Genomic DNA, 24,956 nt, shown 5'->3' with positions numbered 1-24,956 from the left:
AAATCCAGTGCTCGGGACTTGTTACAGCATCTCACACTCCTCATCTGGAGTCAGTTCAGGCGTAAAACCTCTCCTTATTCCCTTCCTAAACCACTGGCTCAGTGTCCCTGTTTTTGCATCTAAAACCCACCCTTGGTTCTGCTGGAGAGCACAGAAAAGCCTTCGAGGACCTTACGGAGCTACATCTTTAAGTCAATGTGTGTGTCGTATTTGTTTTCTTTTGCTCTATCAGCATTTAAAAAAGACAAAAGTGTGTACCAGGGGCGTAGTGATTAAAACGTTTTAGACATATGTTATGTAAAGACTTTCTGCTAGCTAGAAGAACTGAGTTGTGGGATGCCTGATCATCATTATTACCCAAAGGCTTCGCTCCAGCTTTGCTTTTCATCTGGAAAGCCTCCCAGCTCTTCACATCTGGAGGAATGGTCTCAGAGGCAGAGATGACACGTGCTCATACGAGGGTGCAGAGATTGTGACAGCCTGGGCTGTGCTTTGAATAAAAAATAACTTTGTTTTCCTCCTACCTGTATGGCTTAGTAAGCAGAGCTCATGAGCTCTGCCCACCTCTGGGGATGTCCTGGAGGTCTCAGTGCTCTCCCCCACCACGTGTGTGCCTGACCAGCCCCCCATGAGACATCCTCCTGCCCTCCCCAAGGGGCCCTGGAGCTCCCCAGGGTGCTCTGGGCTGTTCTTGCTGCTCTTTCCACTCCTGTTCCTCTCCTCTCTTCTGCCATGCTACCTGCCTGTTTTCCAGGGCAGGCTCTGGTTACCTTCCCTGGGTTTCTAAGTGCTGGTTTCTTTCTGTGGATCTGACTTGACCTGGTCAAATCTCTATGGGTGGGGAGGGCAGCACTGATTTGTGCTCTTGCGTTTACAGGAGAGACAAACTTGTGTGCGTTCTTCCCCATGTCTGCAGGAACCTGTCACTGTCTCTTCCCACGTCGTGACTATTTCCAGCCTAAGCCCTGCCACTTCCTACAACTGCAGTGTGACCACCTTCAGCCACAACAGCCCCAGCATCCCCACTTTCATCGCGGTATCCACCATGGGTAAGCAGCACTTCCCTGCTTGCTTCTTCCTCCTCTAGCTGCAACATCTGTTTCTCCTTGCTTTCTAAAGCTGCTCTCGGTAACGCTGGCCCCAGGGGTTGTTTGTATCGTGGAAAGGCTGCCAGATGTGGATGGGATGGGGAAGCAGCTTTAAAAAATCCTTAGAAGTATTGGAAAAATATCAACTAGAGGCTCAGTTCTTTTCTGGGTTGTAGAAATCCAGAGCCTGGTTTATGGTGTCAAGGCTGAACATGAGGGTACTGCTTGATGACATCTATGGAGAAAAATGTCTTCTCAGCCAAGCCCAGACAAGAGGAAAAACACATTTTTAAGCTACTAAGGGAAAAAATTGCTTTCTGCTTCCAGTGAAGAAGTGGAGATAGGGTGAGAGAGAGAAGGAGAAGGGCCACCGCAGGATCTTGAGCAGTCCCACTCTGAAGGGATAGCTTCTGATGGAGGCTCCCTGGGCATGTTGTGAAGCCTGGCTCTATACTGACTCTGAAGAAAGAACATCCATGTTGAACTGCCCAGAGCACTGAACTTTTCTTTAAAATCTCCCCTTCAGAATGATCAGTGTCATCTCTGTTTAGTTAGAGTGTTGTGCAGCTTTAATCACTGCTCCTGTACATCATTCAGCACTCCATGCTGGAGTTTAGCATCTGATTCTTTAGCTTAAAAGTCTCCATGATTTTTCATCTAAAAAATGCTTCTCTAGACAATCGTGGATATAAGTTATTTGGAGCAAGTAAAGTAGAGAGGGTTTCTTTAATAATGAGCAGAACAGTGTGCCTGGTCTCATAGTAGTACAGTCGATAAGCAAGGTTTTGTTATTGAGAATTGATTCCAGCTCTTATTTAAAACAGAGTATTTTGTTAAAATTTATTTGCCAAAGTAATTCAATCAATTTCAACCCAGCATATTACAGAGCCTCAGCCTGTTATTTTGCTTTTAGGTCAGAAAAAGTATTGATTATTGTTGAAGAGCAGCTTCAGTGTTGAAATGTGCTTTGGAGATCTAGATGATGATGAATATCTGTATTTTATATTTCCTACACCCTTTTCTCTTGTGTTATGAATGTCTGTTAAAAAGAGAAAAAAAAAATCAGAATATGCCAAAGTTTAACAAAATGTGAGAGCGAAGTCATTTCCCTACAGAAATTTTCTAAGAGCAATAACTAGTCAAAACTTCCTTTTATCTCTAGTGGTAGATTTTTCTCTCTGTGGCTGAATGAGATCAGTTCAGAAAAATAACACTATCAACATTCAGGGGGAAAAGAAAACCAAACAAAACTGTCAGTGCTTCTAAATTGAATAACCAAGAGTCCTTGTTTGTATGTACAGTCACCGAGATGAATCCGAACGTAGTGGTAATCTCCGTGTTAGCCATCCTAAGTATCCTTCTGATCGGACTGCTGCTCGTGACTCTCGTTGTACTCAGGAGAAAACATCTACAAATGGCCAGGTAAGCCCAGATTTATGCTAATTGCAAAAATTTTGGAAAACAGCAACAAACACATCATGACAATAGTTGCAATTGATGATGCTCGTCTGCATGGGTGCTGCTCGAGATGCTTGTGAACAGATACCTTCTAAATAGTTGTCTTGCTGCTCTTCAGGAGTAGCATGTCCTCTCCTTCTCTCTACTCTTGTTCTTGACCTGAGTTGTAAGCCTCGACCTTTGTCTCATTTTGAGCTTTGCAAAATTGAAGTGCAATCACTTATTACAAAAGGATTGTAATAGTGTTCAAGGCCAGGTTGGATGAGGCTTTGAGCAACCTGGTCTAGTGGAGGGTGTCCCTACCCATGGCAGGGGGTTTGGAGCTAGGTGGTCTTTGAGATCCCTTCCAACCCAAACCATTCTGTGATTCTATGACACAATCATAGAATCATATGATTCTAGGATTGTGTCAGGAATCTAAAGGATAGTTGGATCTGAGGGAACTGGGTATGAGCAGGACATTCAGACAGCTTGCAAATCTTTCATAGAGTTTGGAACATGAGAGTTGCCGTAGCAACAGGTAAGATGATTTGTTCATCAGTTCCAGGGTACTGCATTTCAGAGGCCAAGTAAGGCCTGAACCTTGGCAGCCAAACCTCTAGGACTAGGGAGGATGTGCCCAGGGCCCTGAGAGTCTCTCTAGAGCAATTTGCCAGTCTGCCCCCAAATCCTGGTCTTCCAGTTGTCCAAATTCTTCGTTCATATGAGCTTCCTTCCTATGGGAACTGCAGCATGGGAAAGAGCATAGGGACCCACCTAGATCTTGTGTTTCTGTGCACACTGATACCCACAAATCCAGAAGGGATCTCAGGTCCTGCTGTTCACCTGTAACATTAGTGATCCCAAATTGTTGTGTCATACAGATGAAGGGAAAAATTGTCTTGTAGGAGTAAACCTTTTTTTACAGAACCTGTGGTTCCTTCAGCTATCTGCACCAACTATTTTTACCTGAATATTGAAATTCAATTTCCTGGTGGTCTTGCCTGTAACGGTTCACTTTAATGTGGGTTATGCCAAACCCTTGATATGTGGTTCACCTCCTGGTTTTGGAAGTGTTCTGGAGTTATCATCCTTTCACAACCTATGTAATATATTTTATATTAATTTACTGTCCTGTGTCAAAAAACGAAATGATTTCACGTAAAAAAAGGTATGTGAAGAATCTTCCACTTGGCTATCTAGCAGACACCATGTTTTGTACATATGTCCTGTCTTGGCTATGTATTCCATGCAACAGATGACCACATCACACATGTTTTGGAGGCTATCTCTTTCAGTGAACATTATGTGGTTTGTTCCTTTTACATGGAACTTGCTCTGTGAATATCTCAGCTAAATTAATTCTCTTTCCTATTTAATTACTGTGCAGGCAGACAGAAGCTTTTTCTTTTTCTCTTCATCGTTGCTTCTAGCCACAGAAGATAAAAACCCCAGAAGGAAATTATAAAAGTAAATCCAGTAAGAAGCTGCAAGCAATTGTTTGCTTAAATCAAGGAATCAAAACCAGTCAAGTCAGTTTATCATTCGTAGCTGAAAATAAGGGACTTCTGGTAACTTCACTGGAATGTTATTCATGAAATTCAGTTTTTTTTCCAAAATTATTTTGCGAACTCAAAATTACCATGATCCTGTCAAACGGAGACAGTTATACTTCTTCTCCTTAGAGTTGGGACAGTGAGTATTAAGTATAGAAAGGTAAATATTTAGCACGTGTACTGAGGCCAGCAACTAGTGCTAGAGCACCCAAATCTGGAGAGAAGATGAGGTCTATTTGAGATCTTTATTAGCAGCCTCTCACTTGTTTCGCTCTTTTTAAGCATTATTAGGAAACCTGATCTGGTGTGGTGTTGAATATTTACTGGGTTTGGATGACTATGCGAAGGGCTTTCAGTTACGTTTGTCACAGATTATCTCAAGACCTAGTCACTGATGTGAGTTTGGCTCTTCTCCGCGACTCCGAGAGTTGTCTGTTAAATCAACCTCATTGCAAGCCTTGTGAATCCAAAAATGGTAACTTTGTCACCAATGGTCTTCCTGAAACAGGGAGTGTGGGGCTGGAACCTTTGTCAATTTTGCATCTTTGGAGAGAGATGGAAAGCTCCCCTATAATTGGTGAGTGTTTGAAGCAAAGCTTTTAATTATGTTTTTCCCCATCTCTACTTTTTGGCAAATATTATCTTTAATCTTGAGTGCTTATTTTTTATGTCATCACTGTCTCTCTTTAAGATAAAACTACTATACCTGTTATTTTATTCTTGAATGATGACTCAAGACTATGTATTCTGTCACCTGCTATTTTTGGTAGGGAATGATGTATATACATGCCAACCAAGTTGCATAGATGTGTTTTGGAAGGATATTTTTTTTCCTTTCCCTTACAGACATATTTCCTAAAAAACCACAACTGCAGAAACTTGATCTGTAAATCCATTAGCAGTTCCATAGAGATATATTTACATCCAGGAGTAAGCTTGCCTGTAGATGACCAATTAGCAACTGTCTTCATGCAGTGCCATTAATTAATTTTTCCTTGCATGGCAGGACAAGGACAAGCCAACTCAAATATTTACTGTAACTTAATGTTCAGTGCTGTTGAAAAGACTTGGAAAAAACCTCCGTATTCTTGTTAGTCTAGATAACCACCTACAAGAGTTGCAGGCACTGACGATGGACTCCAAACCATCACTGATGCCATCAGCTGAAGAGAAGTGTTTGAACAAAGAAAGTCTGTAGGATCAGTTTTTATAGAAGCAAAAGGGCTCTGAGAGCTACCTGACTGGCACCAGTGTGGTCATTTTCATTCCTATTTTGGTAGTCCAGTGGGTGCTAATGATCGACCCAAGGTTTACTGGTTTGTTGTTAGCAATCTCTGAAAAAAACTCTTAGCTTTCAAGGCAAGTCCGAACAGAGATGTCTAAAAGCGTACTGGCAGACCCATTCCAGTATGCAAGAAGAAGAAAATATGTGCCTTGGTTTTACACCCATGGCCAGCTTTGTCGACAGCCAGGAAGTTGGAAAGAGGAGTTGGTGCTCTAGAAACTGCTTCCATGATCTCAGGGGACACAGCCTGCCAGCAAGGACGGAATTAAATGGATTGACGCTGCACCACAACGAGCCTTTTGCTAATAAGCATGCAAACTGAACTAACAAGCCCAACAAATCTTGTCAATACCTCTCTGTGCTGCTAATTAGCTGGATATTAAACAAGCTTCACTTGCTTGGTTTAGCTGTAATAGCAGCCAGCTGCATGCAGCACAAACTAATCTCTCAGCTTCTCTTGCTTGGACTATATTAATGGCAAAGAAGGCAGAAGATCAAACACTCACTTTAATTAAATATCCAAGCTTGAATCAAATTATTAAGCTAGCAACAGATGTTATTAAAACCATAAAAGGCTTTTTTTATGGGGAAGGGGAATTAATTAATAAGTTTGGATGTGAAAGTGAAGGTTTCTGTTGCTTGATTTAGTATGTGTGTGTGTGTGTATATGTGTATATATGCATATGTGTATACATACATAAATTATGTTATAAAAAGATAAATTGGGGAAAATAGTCCTGCTTAATATATCCACACATTTTTGGTGACTGAAGGCAGTGTACCCTAATCTTACAGTCCTGATTTCTGAGTTAGCAGAGATACCTTGTTTTGTCTGCCTCTGTTGTCTAATGTCAAGACTCGATTCACTGTCCATCCAGGCAGCCAAATGGAAAATGTGGCCCTAAAGACAGATAGAAGGATTAAGAAACCTGTTTTGCTTGGAGTCATTCCAAGGATCTAGTAAGGGAGCTATAGGCATATCCACTGATTCCTAAGGAAAGCTCGGCTCAGCAGAGTTTTCAGGATTTGAGCAATGTCTGCATCTTTCTTTAAATTAAATTAAATTGTTCGGTGCACCTGAGCAGTAGGTGAAAGACTATATAATTCCAGGAGAACGATGTTGTATTTATTGGGCAATTACAAATTTTTCATATGTTGAATGAAATCAGTTGTTGTAGATGTCAGAGTTCCTCATCTGTGAACAATATAAGTAGGTTTGCAAGCACGTTAACCTGTGATTCGATAAAGTGTGGTAATTTCTCATGATGATTTGACGATGAAAGAAGACCCAGGCTTGAATAATTCTGCCTCTGTAGGCAAAAAAAAAAGGAAGTAAAAACCTCACTTGGAGTTTCCCAAAGGAAAGAGGAGTATTCTGGCAACATCATCACTTCTCTCTTCTGAGCCTAATGAAAACCTCTCTGTGGCACCAGAGATCTGCTTATGGAAAACCAAATTTCATCCTCAGTCCAGTCCCATAGAAAGCCAGACAACGGACAAGCCCTGAGGCCCTGATGCTGCAATTGCTATGGCATATGATTGACTGGAAAGGGCTCTCTCTTCTGGCTGACCCACGCCTGGAGAAGGTGCCCTGCAGAAACCGTGCTGCCCATTTTCTCTTCAGCAGCAAAACTCTGTAAAGCATAACTTGGAGTTTTCACTGCATGGGCAGAAGTTTTTCACCTCTGGTTGGAAAATTGAGATGAGAGATGATTGCTTTTGACATGAGTTGCTTATCAGGGAAAACACAGTATCTGGTGACTTCATAAGAGCCAAGAGTACTGAAAAAGGGAATGTCACTTTGTGACTCCTCTCTAGAACAGTTGTAGAAGGATGTTATTGCTTTTAGGACAGCAGACTTTCTGAAGGGGGAAAAACAGGCTGAGGGCGTATTGTGAAAAAATATTGCTACTGAGGCAATTCTTTTTTAGGTTTTGTGAGTTTTTCACCTTTGCAAAGTACCTGTAGCCCACTCCACCAATAGGTAAAACAGGCCTGAGTGGGTTTCCTGGATTAATGCATAGCACAAGCTGGTCAACAGGTTGCAAATACAGAAGTTCAGAATTCTTTTGTACTCAAATTTCCTTTAGCCACAGTGAAAACTGCTGTGAATCATTATTCATAGAAACCACAGCTACAAGTTCAAATAATGTTTTGCTGAAAAACTAGGAGAGAATTTAATGCACTTAAAAATGGGACTCTGCAGAATGTTACATGACTGTTTTCAGAAATCTGGCTCAATAGAGAGTATGAAGAGATATTGGAATGATCTGAATTTGTCTCCGATACAGATGTTCTGATATCCACAGGAGCAAACATGGGAGATTATTGTAGTTGTACATGGCAAAACCAAACTATATCTGTCCTGAAATATCTCAAAACATCAGAAAATAGACTTAGCACCACCTATGTAATGGCCATAAACCTGTGGATGAATTTTCAAACACATTTTAACTCTCTGAAAATCTACCAATTATCAATTTATGTTGATTTAGAATAACAGGCCTGAATCAATGCCATAAAACACATTTATTTTGATCATACAGAATTTTACGCTGGATAGCTGAAAATCTTGCATAGGGTGTCAGGTTGAGAAGTAAAAATTCTGTGGATGCTAATAATGTGCTTATGAAGTAAGTAAGAGGAAGCCTTTATGAGTTTAGCTGATTTTTAAAATAGATTTTGCTGATCTCCTGATTTCTGTTTGTCTTACTAACTCTCCTCACTTTTTCATCTTTATGTATGTTATTTATTAATGCTCACAGGCGTAGAAGTGTATTTGCTTTCCTAACTCTGCTACCCTCATGCCTTTGGACTGATTATCTTTTGGCATTTTATATTAATCCTTGGTAAGTGATTTACTTGTTTTTCCATATGCAATGTGTAAACAATGTTAATTTCTATTACATGAAAAATGTGTGATACCTTTGTTTTCAAATGGGTCAAAGCTTTTGAAGATATAATTTTCTTGTACGAGAACATGGATTGGAGAGGATGTGGGTATCAAAGTATTTGCTACCCTGCTTCATCTAGTTTGTCTGTTTATGCTCCAACCTGTTTTGGTATTAAAAAGCCAGTCTTACAGTGGTCATCACATTCATCTCATCACTCTCTTTGCAATTTTTGCCACTTCATTATAAGTCCTGGCTTCTTCTGTCCCAGTTATTTGTCTGTTCATTGCCTCGCATTGCCTTCTGCTGCTGCTGCTTTTCTATTACTAAAATTGCTTGATCGTGCCCCACCTGTTTGGTGTGTGATGTCAAAGACCTTAGTTTTTAAAGATGTGGTTATGATCTCTTGACATCAGTAGAAGTTTTCCTTTTTGGAAACAACAGTTCACTGAGAATCGATACAAACTAGTAGTCCCAAAGTGTAGAAATTGGGTCACTGTGTGCACGTCTCTTTGTGTATGTTTGTATATTTAATAGTTTAGTCTACAAATTATTTATAAAGACTTAGTAAAAGACTGATTGGTTTTTTGAAAACACCTAACCAACCAAGCCCCAGGGTCTATTTAGAACTAGAACTGTTTTACAAACAGATTAATGAATAATTATAATTGACTATGATCTAAAAATGCTTAATTTATATAAAAGAAACTTAAGTTCTGTATGGTCTTGAGTCCAGGATATAGTGGTTTACAAAAACATGGTAACGAAGTTAAGATTTACTTTTCACCAAACGTTTTCCCTGGTGTTACCATATGGCATCAAAGTCCTCTCAGGCAGTCATCAAAATCTTCAGCATAAGGATTTCTGAGACAGGTTTTCCTTGGGTCACATTGGGTCTGTAGAAAAAACCCATCTAAGTTTTCAGTGGCCCCAGAAATGAGTGGGTTTATACAACTAAAGAAAGGTCCGTTTCTTCTCCCATGAAAATAAAAGCATGTTCTCCACTCACACACCCAGCTGAAGAGCAGATGGAAGCCTTCCACATCCCTACCTGGCTAATAATGTCTAGACCTGTCACTTGTCTGACCTAAACTCAACTAACTTTCGGAGCTGCGCAGTGATGGAGTATCAGGCAAGAAGTTTATTATTGTGGAGGTCACACTGATCTCTCTTAACTCTCTAATGGTCAAGAAGCCCAAGGTGGCCACTGTCAATGGCACTGCTGCAAGAAGTCGTCATCTTCTTTTACCCCTTTGCCTCTTTTTGTTTAATATGTGCATTAATATGCATTAACTCACCTTTCCAGATGTGTATCTTTCTTCACAAGTTTCCTCTTCAATCAAGCTACCTACCTAGTTTAGCCTAGATGACCGAGTTTAAAGGGGCTGAAGTTGAATGAGATGAGATTAATCCCTCTCTTTGTATTTTAATCTGTAGAGTAAATGGAAAAACAGGTGACACACCAGCTAATGTTTCAAATGTCTTTGTTTTGCACATGAGTTGGTTTAAAACATTCATAAACATTCGGGAAACAATGCTCAGAAACAAAGGCCTCTTGAGACTATCAAAGCACGAGAAATTGTTGCTGAGAAATGGATGTCAGTCATTTGTTTTATTGCCTCTTGAAATGTTCCACGGAGAAGCATTCTTAGAAGCATTCCCATCATAAACAGCATTTAGATTTTTTTTTTTTCCTTTGGAAATTAATTCCAATGGGCCCGACATTAAAAGGTTTACCACCATCACAGGGGATAGAAATGTGTTGAATAATTTAGCAAAATTAATTTTAAGATATCATTGAAATAAATCTTCGAAGATGTAGAACAAATAGCACTAGGCTATGTGTATAGTACTCATGAATGTACAGATGCTATACAGACAGTATCTGTGTAGATAACATGATAGGCTGAAGAGTTTTATAGTATCTGCAAAGTAAAGCTTTGCAGAGTAAATCTCCACATTAGTGCAAAGCTGATATTGCTGTAGGTCTTGTTAACTCTGCAGGCAAAATTCCATATCTAAATGGAAATGTACCTTGACAAAATAACAAAATTGCTACAGGTTGTGGCTGCTTCAAAAACTGAACATTTTATAAAACTTAATTTTGGAAATGAATAACTTTTTTAAAATTTCACTTCTAAACTTAGCAGGGTGGAAAAATAAAAATACTCCACTTTTTAATATTTCTTTCTGTATATTTTCATTGTTTTGAAATTTAAAATTTAATTTACTAATTGAAACCGTGACCTGAATTATCCAGAAATCATTTTAATATCATCATGAAATTAAAAGTAGCATCGTCATAATGTGATGAATGAATACATATTGTTTAATGACCAGGAAAAAAAAAAAATGACACTACTAAAATCCCTTCTGAGTAACCAAGACTCTATTTGTGCTCTGTGGCTGGTTTAACAGAGAGGATCAGTGTTTTCAGACCTGTAGAAAAATTATTCCAGGGTGCTCACTTTGTGCATTTAATATGATTGAGCACTTAACCTTCTTGTGGTAGCAACAAAATGAACAAAAAAACACATGGTGGTAGTTGGTGTAGTACAGTTCTTAAATCCATACCTTATGTATGAGTTCTGCTACTCAACACACTCATAAGTTTGCTCACAACTGTCACTAGTGAATTATTATCACTTATAAATCATGTGAAGACAGCGTATTACATGACTGGCATAATTATCTCGAGCTGTCAAAAATCAATTAAAAGTATCCAAGGTTTGAACTTGAGTCCTGCTGAAGTCAGTAAGATATTTGCCACGGTCTTCATTGATCATCATGAGCAGGTTGTGAAAGGGGTGAGAAACAGTGTTCAGGCTCTTTTTCCTTTTTCCTTCACCCTTCCTCGAATTTTCAAGTGGTGGTCTTCTCCTCTTTGCCCAACAGATGCTTCTTGTTCCTGGATGCTCTCTAGTGTTGGCATCCAGGTTCCCAGCCCGCTGGAGCTGGAGCGGAGCAGTCTGGGTGCTGGATTTGTAGAGGACCCATTGCCTGTATTGGGCACAGGTTTTCCCTTTCACAAGCAGATGGTTCTTAGAGCCACAGAAAATAAAATGCCCGTTGGCATAAGTGGAAACTTTGCTATCTGCTTAAAAACATCCACAATATCACCAATGTCATCCTGAGTATTATGGTGACCAGAAAACATATGTTCTTAAATCAGTACTAACTTGGAATAAAGAGCATACCATAGTTTATTGACTAACACCCTCCCTCCTTTTTTTTTTTTTTTTTTTTTTTACAGGGGTAAAAATGGATTAAAGAAGAGAAAGCTGACCAAGTATGTAACTCCTTTGATACATAAAACAAAATTTTAAAAAATCACTTTAGACTAAATGTGCATTACGGAGTACCTAGTATAGTGATACTGCAGTTGCAGATTTAGAAAACTTCTAAACACATCCTGAGAGAGATGTCTGAAGGCAAAAAAAAACAAACAATAATTGGACAAAAGCAATTCTTCTCAACAGATAGATTGTGGTAAAACAGCTCCTTACTGGTAGAAAATTAGTCGTTGGGGAAAAGATCAATTATCCAACTTAGTGATTCCGACAGAGCTTATCCTTAGTTAAAAATGAGAAATGGTGAAAAAGTGGGATGCATTTGTTTCTAGTGTTATTTCCCTCTTGACACGAGGCTCTCATTACGGTTGTTGCTAGAACATTAGATCATTAATGCTACCGGGTAAACAGGAGTAATTAAGTGGTGATAAGACAGGTTCCTTTGGGCATATTGCCTCAAAGTAAATGAAAAGATTACTGTGTACATGCTCCAGTAGCTTGTAAATTAGAGCACGATAATTAGGGGAGGGAAGCTGTTTACCTGTGTTTTGTTATTCAGAGCGTTGGCCTCCTTATTTCTCCGCTATGTTCAGAGGCTGTGCCTCTAACAATGGATAGACCCTCACCCGGTGAAAAAATGTGTAGAATGGTGGGAGTCACCAAATCAAGGCTAATTTATACCTCCTAGAGCTCTGCACGGTTTTGTGTGGTTGTATGTCACACCTTTTAGCCACTCTCTCTCTGGGAGGAGAATTTCGCCTCTAGTGACAAATGTGTGTAGTTCTTAAAACCAGCAGAGGAAGCAGTCACGGCAGTGGCATCCAAAATGCTATTTTAAGGGATTTTTTTTGTGGACTTTCTAAAAAAATCAAAACCTGAACATGAAATCCATTTTCCTGCATGAGCAAAGCTCAGATGAATTTTTAAAGTGTCTCTGCCAGGTATGAATGTATCTGAAACCAGCATTTTACATGGCACAAGAGGCAATTTAAATTAAGCAGCAGCTGCCCCAGTGCCAGAAGCCAAGTTAGTGGGGTGGTATGGGGAATGGGTCTGCCATGGGATGCTGGATCACCGCTTATTGCACTGCCACCTGTTCTATGGGGACATACCCACCTGCAGAAGCAGTTCAGGGGTCAGGGAGTCATAGGAAGGGTGCATGGACCGTTGCCCTTTCCTCAGCCCCGTGGTTTCCCTCAGGTAGGACAGCTCCAGAACCCCTCAAACCAGGGTGCTTACTGTCATCAGGACCAGCAGCTGCAGCATTCAGCTCATCCAGAGGGACCAGCACCCCTCGCTCAGCCTCTTTCCCATGCCGTTGCAGTAGGATGCAGGTAGCAAGCAACATGCCCACCATTTGGTGGCAGGGAACCACAAGATGTTTTTACCTCTTTGTTATTGCTTTCTAGCATTAACAGTTGAAAATACATATTCATGGCTTGGTAGTATTCTGGGGGAAAGTAGAACTAAAATGTAGTAAAAAAGTTTGTTGTGGTTTTTTTAAATTTAATTTCTGTGTGTTTTTCTTTTAAAGCCCTGTCCAGTTGGACGATTTTGATGGCTACATCAAGGATATGGCCAAAGATTCAGATTATAAATTTTCTCTGCAATTTGAGGTAAATCTGGGGGGACTCTGCCCTCTCCTAGCTGCCGTGCCTAGATCAGCTTTTTCCAGATGTTGGGTTTAGGTGGCGCGTCCCTCCTGTGCTTTGGGTTGTTTAATGTGCTGTTGCTGGGTGGGTCAGCTTTACTTCAAGTTCTGCATAATTAAAAAGCGAGCCTTGGTGTCCTTAAAGAGGTCATTCAGTAGGCTGACTTGAGTGGCTCGTCACATTCAATCCAAGACAGTTGTCAGACTGACACACTTCCTTTAAGTTTAGGATTTAATGCCCTTAATTTGAGGGGCAGCGCTGGAAAGAGAAGGTAATATCAGAAATCTCTTTAAGAGCAAGGAAGTCTCTCTAAGACCAGTTCAGGTACATTCTCTGAATTACCCAGAATTTAAAGTTACTTTAGTAGTATAAAACTAAAAAGCTGCGATCTGAGAGCTAGCTCCCAATGATTTAAACATGGAATGGGGATGGGGAGGACTGTCAGGGTGTTACCACCATTCTGGGTGGCTGGTGTTCCCTTTCTGCCACTGAAAAGTCCTCTGATGCATGATATTTCATTTCATAGATTTCATAGATTTCTAGGTTGGAAAAGACCTTAGAGATCATCCAGTCCAACCGTCCCTAATCCCCCATTAAACCATATCCCTAAGTAGTTCATCCACCCAAATATGTTATACTCCCTTCAGTAGTTACATCTAGTAGTTTCACTACTAGAAAGATCTTCCAACCATTCCCCAGTATCGAGATGAAAAGCCACTTGAAGCTTTGAAGAAAGCCCTTTAAGTGGGGTGGATGACCACCACAGAATAACTTATCAGCCCCTGTTTTGGCACATTTTTGGCTAGTTAAGTGCGGCTGGAGAGGAACTAGTCCACAGCTGCAACCTTGGATGGCAGCAGCTCGTTGACAGCATCAGCAGGAGAGACCACATCATTGCTCTCCAGCTGCTTGGAGCCAACCTCAGAGGCATCAGACAGGGAAAGTCGGTGTGATCCTGCTGTCAGTTTATAAAGTGATTTGCGAGCGTTTCCAGTCTGGTACCTGCCACAAGTAATCACTTCACAAAGAATTAATTTTTGAGCGTTTGTGAGTTTGAACTTGACGTTTTTCTTTCTGTTGCCCCAGGAGCTAAAACTGATTGGGCTTGACATACCCCACTTTGCTGCTGATCTTCCCATGAATCGCTGTAAAAATCGCTACACGAATATCCTGCCGTGTAAGTACAACACATACAGACTCCCGCTGAAGTCCCTCCAGAGGGAAAGAAGAGTTTTAGTAAGAGAATTGGAGAATCAGGACAGATTTTCTGTCTGATAAAAGCTTGTTCTGAAATCTGTCCTTAGAGGGAACCAGGCAATAGATGGTTTTTGTTAGCTTTGAAGAGACGCAGCTTTCTGGGGATGTTTATCAAGACAGGAGTTTGGAGGTGAGAAACACAAGGTTGTTTCTACTACTGAGTAGTGTTACTGTATTTTTGGTACAATTTTAATGAAACGTAAGGGAGCCCAAAGGGACGGCCTTTGGAGGGTGTATTTTGCAGAACAGTAATGATGGTGCAACCATGTAGTGTTTACTGAAGCAAACATTGTTCTCTGTCGATAAATATAAGCATTCTTTAGTTTCTTGATAGATTTATTTTTTTCAGTTTTTATAGGGTTAATTCCAATTTCACCCAGTTGGAAATGAGTGCTGTGTTTGAGAGCCAAATTATTTTTTCTTTCCTTTTACAGATGATTTTAGTCGTGTCCGGTTAGTTTCCATGAATGAAGAAGAGGGATCTGACTACATTAATGCCAACTACATTCCTGTGAGTACAGAGTAAAGTGTAAAGAACAGTCCTCTGCACAGCAGTTAGAGCGTGTCACCTGCAAATAGCACAATATGTCCTGGAAGCTCAATCAGGTTCTCAGCATCTCCAAACTTCAGTTTCCAGTATTTTTCCTGCAGGGAACTGTGCTTTTCACCAGCCATCCAAAAGAAAAAAAAAAGAGAAAAGAGGAAAAAAGGAACAGGGGGAGATTTTGGCACGTACTGGGTGAGCCATGTGTTAATCTTTGTGAAACCTAGATCAGACTGGTAGAGAAATGAGGAGGAAACATGAAGTGGGGCAGTGGCATTTTAAGACAGCTAGGGAAAACGTAAGAAACCTCTAACGAATTTTTTCCAGGTTTCTACAGCACATGGAAGAAGGAGTAAGCCAGACACTCCGCAAGTGACAAAAGGCACAGAGCCTGGATGGTGCGTGGAAGAAGCTTCTGCTTTCCGCCCCATCTCTGGTGTTCCCAGAGAGCAGCCTTTTCCCAGGGACCAGCACGCAGAGTTTTAGGATAATTCAAGTATACACAGAGCAATACAATTTGATGCTGAGGGTGGGCTAAAACCTCATCAGCTCTTCCCACTCTCGCCAGAGCTTGTGTAGTCACTCGGGCTTTTTGTTGCCGCTGCCGCAAGGGTTTTCCCTCCATCATCCCCCTCGGAGTGGCTCAGCCTAAGCTGTGCTCAGGGAGAGCACCGTTCGCTGGGTCACGCTGCACGGAGAGGTGGCAGGACACCACGGCATCCGTTTGGAGAAAGACCTTGCGCTCAGCGACCGTGGGCAGATGAGCATTGCTGCACCTTCACGGGGAAAAGAAGACGGAGCTGGCCCTGGCTGTGCTGGAGAGCGCTGAGTCAGCATTGTGGAAAAGGGAGGAGACCTCAGATGAGTTGGTGAAACTACTTCTCCGTCACTGTGGCATGGCCCACGCGGGTACTGCTGAGCGCGTCGCCCGCGCTTAGCTCCTACGTGTCCAGAGCATGAACCTAAACACTCAAGCTGCCAGTGCCTGAGCTCACAGTCAATCAAGAAAGAAAAACGTTCCAGCATTCCAAAGCACCATCAGGGAACTTCTATGAATGGCATTATGAATAATAGGATTTCATGGAGCAGTCCTATTTGGATTGCTCAGTTCTGCTTTTAATAGTTTGCATCTCTTTTAGCATAATGCTGACTGTAGAAACTGGGACAGGCACGTGATCTTAGTGCTTGGCTTTTCCTGGTGATTGCTTCTCCACAGAGGACCTGCCTCCAAACACAGATACTAGTGGTTATCCGTGTCTCTGTGGTCATGGAGATTTGACACTTAGGTCAGAGATAGTCCATGCGGGCAAACGAACAGCAAATTCCATGTAGTGAGAAAACTCAGGCTGAGCTGACTTCTAGACATGTCTGCAGGAAGCCATTTATGGAAAGTGCTCCCAAATCACAAATATTTTTACAATCCACATACTGTGGGGGAACAGAAATTGCTCAGTTTCCATGGGATCATGCTGGGTGTTGGATGGATCTTTCGCTCTTATTAGGAATATAAAAATCACTTTCCAAATGTGGTTTTAATGATACAATCTCAGCAAATGTGGTTATAGCGGATGCCAGAATGGCCATTCTGTGGGTCTTATAGTCATTGTAACAGCCTTTTGGTTTTGGAGAGGGGAAGGAGTCTTTCCAACTAAAAGCATGTCAATAGAAATAGGAGAAGGAATACATGTATGTTAAGCATCTGAGCTTCAATAAAACATAGCAATGATAATCCCTTAAGGGTGTTAACTCAGGATGTTCTCTATTATTTTAAGTAGAATTCTAATTAATATTTTACTAATTTAAGTCCTTGTGACATAAACACGTGGACATAATCCTGCCCATTGCTGCCTTCCATTTATATCAGTGACTGAAACTCACCACAGGCACTGCTTGGGATGAGCAGGCGAAGCGTCTATGATTGTTTTTATGTCTGTAACTAAACAAACCCCCAGATTATGAAATCAGGAAGAAGTTGGAACTTTGATTTAGGATTCCCATTACTTGTTTTTTTTAGTGTTGCCTTTCCTGTTCTTAGGGCAAAGGATTTGTACAATAACAGATTCATCTTGTCTTTCATTATAGATTGCTTATACTTTGGGCTCATCAAAAAACGGCAAAAGTTGTAATCTCAGAATAAATACAAAAAATCATGGAGTAGTTTCTTCATATTAGAAATCACTTTAAAAAGTACAAAATGAACTTTAGCAAGCTGAAAAATACATACGCCAGAGAAAAAAACATATCTTCTGAAGCATTAATCATGTTGGTAAACAGCACCTGTCTCTTTGTTTCTTAGGGTTATAATTCACCCCAGGAATACATTGCAACCCAAGGACCACTGCCAGAAACGAGGAACGATTTTTGGAAGATGGTTCTCCAGCAAAAATCTCAAATTATTGTTATGCTCACTCAGTGTAATGAGAAAAGAAGGGTATGTAACAAAATCTCACACGTACTGTAAAAGAAACTACTCTGAAAACATACGTGTTTTCTGGTGGATGCATTTCTTTGCATGTTTTCTGATCATGAGGCAGCATCATAACCAGAACTGGAATGGCACTTCATTCACGTACAGCAGGTATTTCAGGATGGTTAAGGGACTGGAGCGTCTTCCACGTGAGGAGAGGCTAAGGGAGCTGTGATTCTTCAGTCTGGGAAAGAGAAGGCTCAGGGGGATCTTGTCACTGTGTATAAATACCTCATGGGAGGGAACGGAGACAAGAGACCCCTCAGTGGTGATAAGAGGCAATGGGCACAAATTAAAACACATTAAATTCCATCTGAACATCAGGAAAGACTTTTCTACTGTGAGGGTGACTGAGCACTGGCACGGGTTGACCAGAGGTTGTGGAGTCTCCATCCTTGGAGATATTCAAAGGGCATCTGTCTGGACATGATCCTGCGCAGGCTGCTCTAGGTGGCCCTGCTTGAGCAGGGAGGTTGGACAAAATGACCTCCAGAGGTCCCTTCCAACCTCAACCATTCTGTGATTCTGTGTTTTTAAGTTTAAATAATAATAAAATACAAGTATTATGCTTTACATTTCCCTTGACATCATAATAGAAATATTTGGAATATAATTTATCTTCTGTATTTTTTTTTTCTTGTTCCCATGTTTTGTTCCTTTTAGACCTATTCTAGTAGGAAAAGTAACAATCTACAAAGACACTGTGCATTTCCATTCTTCGCTATACTCGTGCTACCCTTCAGAAAACCCATGTAGAGCTTATGTTCCATAAGTTACACCAGCAGGAATGATCAGGCTGAAAGTCATTGCAGGATATATTACCTCTTTTTGCAGCACCAAGTAGACAGTGCTGTAGACTTTTCTAAAACTGAGGTTCAGTATGCTTTTGTTTGTGCTTTTTTATGTATGCATATATATATATATTTATATAAATACAACATGTATGTATTTATTTCCCTTTCAGGTGAAATGTGACCATTACTGGCCTTTTACAGAAGATCCCGTTGCATACGGGGACATCACAGTGGAGATGCTGTTGGAGGAGGAGCACACGGACTGGGTTTTTAGGAATTTCCGAATTAGCTATGTAAGTGGAACGTTTTGCATGGCCCTGCCGAAAGAGTGGGAGTCGTTTTTGTCAACGGATGCCAACAGCCTGCCAACAGTGTGTTATGTGTTGGCACTCCGAGCTCGCACCCCGCGCACGCTTTGTGATGCAGTGAGGCACGGCTGAGCAGGACTAAGGTCCTGGGCTGATGTCCCTGGGCTGTTGCCCCATCCCTGGCAGTGTTCAAGGCCAGGTTGGACGAGGCTTTGGGCAACCTGGTGTAGTGGAGGGTTTTCTTGCCCATGGCAGGGGGGTTGGAACTAGATGATCTTTAAGGTCCCTTCCAACCCTAACCATTCTATGATTCTATGATGTCAACGTGCCAGGGCACAGCTTTTTTCATGTCCCCTCCATATCTCTAACCTCTCCTTCACGAGCTGGTGCTGGCAACAATTTGGTGCAGGGAACAAAGCTGGAAAGAAGTGCTGGAAAAGCTGAACAGCTTTGATTTGGAAATCACATGCTCTCACGTGTATTTCAGCACTCTATAGGAATACATAAATATTGCAGAATTGCCCTTTGGAAAAAATAGTTTCAATTTCTACATTGGTATTTGCAAGTTTTGAATAGCTTATAGCAAGAAGATATGCCTGAGATGAAGAAAAGAAGTCTACACGTTTGTTGTCATTATTTATTGGCACCACAGAAATGTCCAGAGCTCTGGTACTACTTTTGTTTCCATCTTGCACTTTGCTGAGAAACTCACAGAGACAACAATTTTAGGGGAGACAAAATTTAAGTTTTGTGATTTCGCCTTTTGCCTGTGTGGAGTGAAGGTAGTTCAGGTAGACTGTCCTTTGCCAAATCCAGGGCAGCTCCTTCAGGGTCTTTTGTACTGATTTCATTTTTTAATATCCTCCTCGTGTTTTGGGTTCCTTGAAGTCTCAAAGACAAAATGTGTTGTGTTGAGGATCTTATTTCTCCTAAAGCCACTAGATTTTTAGCACTATAAATGTTTTTTATAATAGTGAGTATTTTTCTAAATATTGCTTTGGACCCTGTAATAATTTTCTCTTCCCTTTTGGTATTTTTTCTTCTTTGAAACTTGAAAAGAAAAACTCTCAAGCGTTCAGTCTTGGTTGTTTGCCAACAGTGTTGTGCTTTATCTGTGGCAAAACGAGAAAAAGGGAGGGAATGGAATAGAAAGAGGAAGAAAGCCTAAACTCGAAGAATGCAGCCGTTCTTGATTTAAAAGTAAAATAAAATAGAACCACCGTGTAGGGAAAAAAAAGCAAAAAAAAACCAAATCCCAAACCCAGAAACAAGAGTCCATGCCCTTTTGATAATGATGGCCTCCCCGTTTTAATCAAATATCATGTAAATTCTTTGCCACTTTTTTTTGACTGACTTTACTTTCTTAGGCTGTATTTGGGAGAAAAAACCCACCACAGAACGATAAAAAAAACCAACCCTCAGCCTGACTGAGCGTGCCTGCACTGTTAAATCTCCTGTGAACATGCTGCTCTTCTGCTTCTCCCGTTAGGCTGACGAGGTGCAAGACGTGATGCACTTTAACTACACTGCCTGGCCAGACCACGGGGTCCCCACTGCCAACGCTGCCGAAAGCATCCTCCAGTTTGTACAGATGGTCAGGCAGAAATCAGCAAAGAGTAAAGGCCCCGTGGTCATACACTGCAGGTAAATGCTTCAGGGAAATGGAGAACTAAAGGATGTAACTTATGAAATAGGTTGGGAAACAGCTGGAAGGAGAGATTTTTGCGGTTCTGCTTACCTGGTAGCTGAAGATGGTTCTCTCTGGGTTTAAGGCTAAAGGGTTAGCGCCCTGCTTTGATTACTGGGGGCTGGGATTTCAGCCCGTGGCCATAGACAGGACAGGAAGGCATTTCTTTCCAGAGGAGAGTCATCTCTTTGGATGTTATCAACGAACGGCTTCAGGAGGTGCAGCAGACCATCCTGATTTACACCGGCACAGAGCCTGCCCTGCTCCCTTGTTTCCACACCTTGGTGGGGTCCAGCCAGCAGCCTGCTCAGCGTGCTGTTGCCCTGAGATGTGTGTCTCTGGGTAGATTCTCCTCCTCTGGTCATTCAGCTTTCGGTACCCTCAGGAGGTGACACAAAGGGCTCTATCTTGTGCTAGCAGTAATACCAGTATCCCATGCTAACAGTTATATGGAATTATTTTTTTTTTTCGAGGAAGGTCGTTTTGTATGCTGTCAGATTTATCTCTTGTGCATCATCTGGCCTTTTATTAAAATGCTCACTTAGTTGGCCTCTGTGGGGGCACCTGCCATGTTAGTGATGGTATCACATCAGATGGGTTCCCAATGTGATTCTCCCAGCTGACTTCGAACCTCCTTGTGGCTCCCCATGTGAGAGCTACTCACAACAGATTTCTCAGAAATACATAAATGGATGGTTTGCAGTGGACGAACACGTGTACGTCGTGGTGACATACTCCTAATGGAAGTCAAGTCAAGATTAACCTCCGCCAAGCCTACATCACCCACCCCAGAGGCAGCTGCGCGATGTGTCGGCACCCTCCGGCGCTGTCTTTCCTGGTGCTGACGTGATGGCCAGCACTGACAGTCTCTTGCCACCACTTTGCACACTTTCGAGAGCTCCTTCCCAGAAAACAGTCTTTTACAGCAATATCATTTCTAATTTCCAGATATGGCACTTAGTGTTCTACTGGAATGCAAAACAACAACAGCATTTGTAAGAGCAACATATCATGCAGCTCTCCCCTGTAACTTAATGGACAAAATCATAGAGGATATTCTTCTGGGAGTCCTAATGTCAAGAAAGGTGCTAGTAAGCCAGGGAAGAGATTTTTATGTAGTATTGTGAAATCAAACTCCATATATACCACTTAATTGTTCTGGGAAGGAATAGAAGCAAGCATCAGAGGGCTGGGTAACAACTGTAGTATTTTCTTTTTAATTAGGATGCTTCTAGCAGCAGAGAGAGATATTTTCAGATAGTATTTTTAGAGTATACTGTACATCTTAGACTACATAGTTTAAAAGCAGCAATGCTATGAAATCAGTGGAAAGAATGCGTAGATCAACTCCTACAGCAGTTATTCTCAACTGTTAAAGAAGGCATGGAACTGACATCATTACAACTGCTCCATTTGTTATTTATTCATTTACCAATTATTGAATCTGACAAATACGTAGATCAAAAGTTCCACTGTGTTCATCTCATCCAAGATATTGACGTTTTTGCTAAACACAAGCAAAAAAAAAAAAAACCCAACTATTTTGTGAGAGTTATGTTGAACTGTGTTGAGATGAACTGTTCAACTTCACTGCAAATACTTTCAAGGCTTTTCTGCAGAATAGCACAAGACAGCAGAAAGAACTTTTGCTAAGACACACGCTTCTGTCCTTAGTAGTAGGTGTGGTGTTGGGACTCTATATGAAATTCTATAAAACCTCTAAAGCCACACACAAAATGAAATCAGGCTTAAACGTTACGTGTGAAATCACAATGCAAAGACTCGTATGCGCATTAGAATCTCTAAATGAAAGCAATGTGTCTTTTTTCGAGTCACTGAGCTTCCCTTTGGGGGGGATGAAGATTTGTCAGCCGAGTGGGTGCCAACTATTTCTGTCTCGTGCTCCCAAGGCAGAAGTCCTGGAGCGCAGACTCTTCTGGGTGGTTTGTCCTTCAAGGAGGAGCTGCGGTAGCGCAGTGCCTCCGCGAAGCCGAGAGCTGTGCAGCGTGGGGAGTTGCAGGGGTGCATCATGCGGGTTCAAGCCCAGCTGCCTCCGAGCAGCCATCGCTGCCGAGCAGGTCCCTGCAGTCACAGTACAGCTCCTGTGCTTGGAGATGGCTCATGAGACCTTTGAGGGGAGCGGTGACAGTGGGAAGAGCAGACAGCGAAGGTGGGTGAGGGTGTGCATCCGCATTCTGCTTGTGAGTGCATGAAGAGGAGCATCAGAAAGTGAAAAAACTGCAGAGCCATCCCCTCCATGCATTCTACCTAAACAACATGTCAAGGGTTGCACTGCATTAAATCCTACAGATTAACCAGCCCGTCGCGCCTCAGATTAGCTACATCCCATGACTGCAGCTGCAGGACGCCTGCTTTTAGCTGTGCTACTGATTTTCTTCTATGTCCCTGTTGGAAAAGCCTGAGCTGAGCTGCACCTCTGTGTGTGTTGCAGTGCTGGAGTGGGACGAACAGGAACCTTCATAGCCCTGGATCGGCTCCTGCAGCACATCCGCGATCACGAGTTCGTAGACATATTGGGCCTGGTGTCTGACATGCGGTCCTACAGAATGTCCATGGTGCAGACAGAGGTAAGGTCAGATCTGCTAAGATTAGATTAATATTATTAAGTATATTAATATCTTTATGTATAAATAGATCGTTGGATCTAGCGTGTTCATATCCAACAACTGTTGTTCCCCCCGAACATTTGACGAAATAGCTACGAATAGATACAATTAAATTTTCATCTTCGTTGTAATATTGTCACGTTATTAATCTGCTGCGTAGGTGGGTCTGATAATATATCTACAATCTCACTGATATCTTCCAGAGGGGATGAGTTCTTCTTACCTTCTGTGAAATTAATATGCAAAAAATGTGTTAGAAGAGATTAACATATGAAATCTTCAAACCATTTTGAAAAGAATTGAGCTCGCTGAGGGGATGAGTGGCTCATGAGATGATACCAGTATTGGTCATGCTTGTTCAAGAGGGCATCTGACATCTGGCCGAGCGCAGGAACTCGGTTACACAACAGTAATACAAATAACGAGAAAAACAAACACGAGGACTGTGAGTGGTGCCAGACACCCTCCTTGCCCCTCTCCCTGCCCAAATATCTGAGTATTTCTTTTTCTGTTCTTAAGGCAAATGTCAGGAGACTAGTCATATTGACAGAATACATGAAGGAAAAAAAATAAATCACAAACTCTTTTTTCAAAGCAGCAGTTTTTATGCATCCCAGGTCCTCTACTAGTGACAGAAAGATTTCACGCCTGTTGTACTCCTCCCTGGTTGGACGCAGTATAAGCTGGTGACCTCCATACAGTTGGAAGTGCCACCATCACTCTTTGCAGGCTGGGTCTGGCAGATAACGTGTCGCCAAGGATCGCTGAACCCAGAGCAAAGCAAGGAAGACTTGGCAGGGAGAGGAGAGCAGGAGGGAAACCTGCAGTGACAACAACTAGCGTCTAGAAATGAGAAAAAGGTCATTATTCTCAGACCATTCTGGCTCATTCCTATCAAACTGCCACTTTTCATCGCAATTCACTGTATTAACCCAAAGGCAGACCCGATGTAAACACCAGGGAAACAAATCCTGGTGTTTTATTTCAGCTGTGACTACGTTACCCCTCGGAGGTGATGTGGGTTTTATTTATTTATTTATTTTGAATGCACAAACTCCCTGCCTGCCTGGGGCTGATGCTGAGGGCTGGGCTTTGGCGGTGACACCGACGCTCGGGCACAGAGGCCATGGAAAAGGCTTTCCTTGCAAAACCCACACCTGCCCACAGCTTGCCCGGGTTCATGTTGCCGCGTGCACTGGAAACTTGGCAGCATCTCACTGAGCAGTTAAAAAAAAAAAAACAAATGGCACATGCCCAAACCCAGGGGGTTAGGTTGGAGAGTACTCTGAATTGAAACCAGTCACTCCAAACTGGTGGGGGTGAGGAAATCTGGGCGTTTCTGTGGTCTCAAACATGCTTCAAGCTCATATTGCTGTCTCCTGGCATCAGCAGACCGCTGGCGACAGGGGCTGAGATCCAGACTGTGGTTTTGGGACAGCTGTTTTTGCTTGAGATCCACCTACTCCCTGTGCCTAGTGCTTAGTGCAAGGATTCACAGGGTTTGCCTTCTCTCTTGAAATCTAGAAGTCCCCAATTAAGGTTATTCCAAATGGAATTACCGTGTTTAATCTGTACGACGATAATGCTTAGAAAAGCCAGTACATAACCAAAGATAACCACGGTCTTGTTGCACAAAAACCTGTCCACAAATACAACGGTGCATGTGATTGACCTGACACACTGACAGTGTCATTTGCACAGAGGGTGATAACTTCCCGAATAACTAACTGCTCCGTGAACAAAATCAGGTTTCAGCTTTTTATTGGTAAAGAAGTCAAGCATTAAGGAACGTGAAGTTCCTTAAAATATTTTAGGTGCCGATGTGGCATAGATGCAATTTTTTGCTCATAAAGCGTTCAGGTACCTTAATTCATTTTCAGGCAATATCAAGTAGACCCCACTTTAGCTTAGATCCAACTGAACTATTCTATTCTATTCCTATCCCATCCCATCCTATTTACTTCTCTTCTCTTCTCTTCTCTTCTCTTCTCTTCTCTTCTCTTCTCTTCTCTTCTCTTCTCTTCTCTTCTCTTCTATTCTCTTCTCTTCTCTTCTCTTCTCTTCTCTTCTCTT

General features: G+C 41.8%; 1 protein-coding gene across 1 annotated transcript in view; it reads left to right on the top strand.

Annotated features, from left to right (window-relative positions):
• The window catches only part of PTPRO (protein tyrosine phosphatase receptor type O), a 158,193-nt gene that overhangs the window by 132,750 nt on the left and 487 nt on the right, over positions 1–24,956 (top strand). Inside the window, exons 14-25 of the mRNA XM_086610604.1 lie at positions 917–1,049; positions 2,390–2,510; positions 4,590–4,658; positions 8,132–8,215; positions 11,511–11,546; positions 13,082–13,163; positions 14,286–14,376; positions 14,891–14,967; positions 17,297–17,431; positions 18,432–18,554; positions 20,059–20,213; positions 22,709–22,844. Of these exons, the coding sequence (XP_086466730.1) occupies positions 917–1,049; positions 2,390–2,510; positions 4,590–4,658; positions 8,132–8,215; positions 11,511–11,546; positions 13,082–13,163; positions 14,286–14,376; positions 14,891–14,967; positions 17,297–17,431; positions 18,432–18,554; positions 20,059–20,213; positions 22,709–22,844 (1,242 nt within the window). The remainder of the gene's footprint in view (positions 1–916; positions 1,050–2,389; positions 2,511–4,589; positions 4,659–8,131; positions 8,216–11,510; positions 11,547–13,081; positions 13,164–14,285; positions 14,377–14,890; positions 14,968–17,296; positions 17,432–18,431; positions 18,555–20,058; positions 20,214–22,708; positions 22,845–24,956) is intronic.

The sequence above is a fragment of the Tauraco erythrolophus genome, chromosome 4 (assembly GCF_009769465.1).
Source record: "Tauraco erythrolophus isolate bTauEry1 chromosome 4, bTauEry1.pri, whole genome shotgun sequence".
Taxonomy (NCBI): domain Eukaryota; kingdom Metazoa; phylum Chordata; class Aves; order Musophagiformes; family Musophagidae; genus Tauraco; species Tauraco erythrolophus.
Note: the sequence above shows the minus strand (reverse complement) of the source record. Positions and strands in the feature narration are given on the sequence as shown.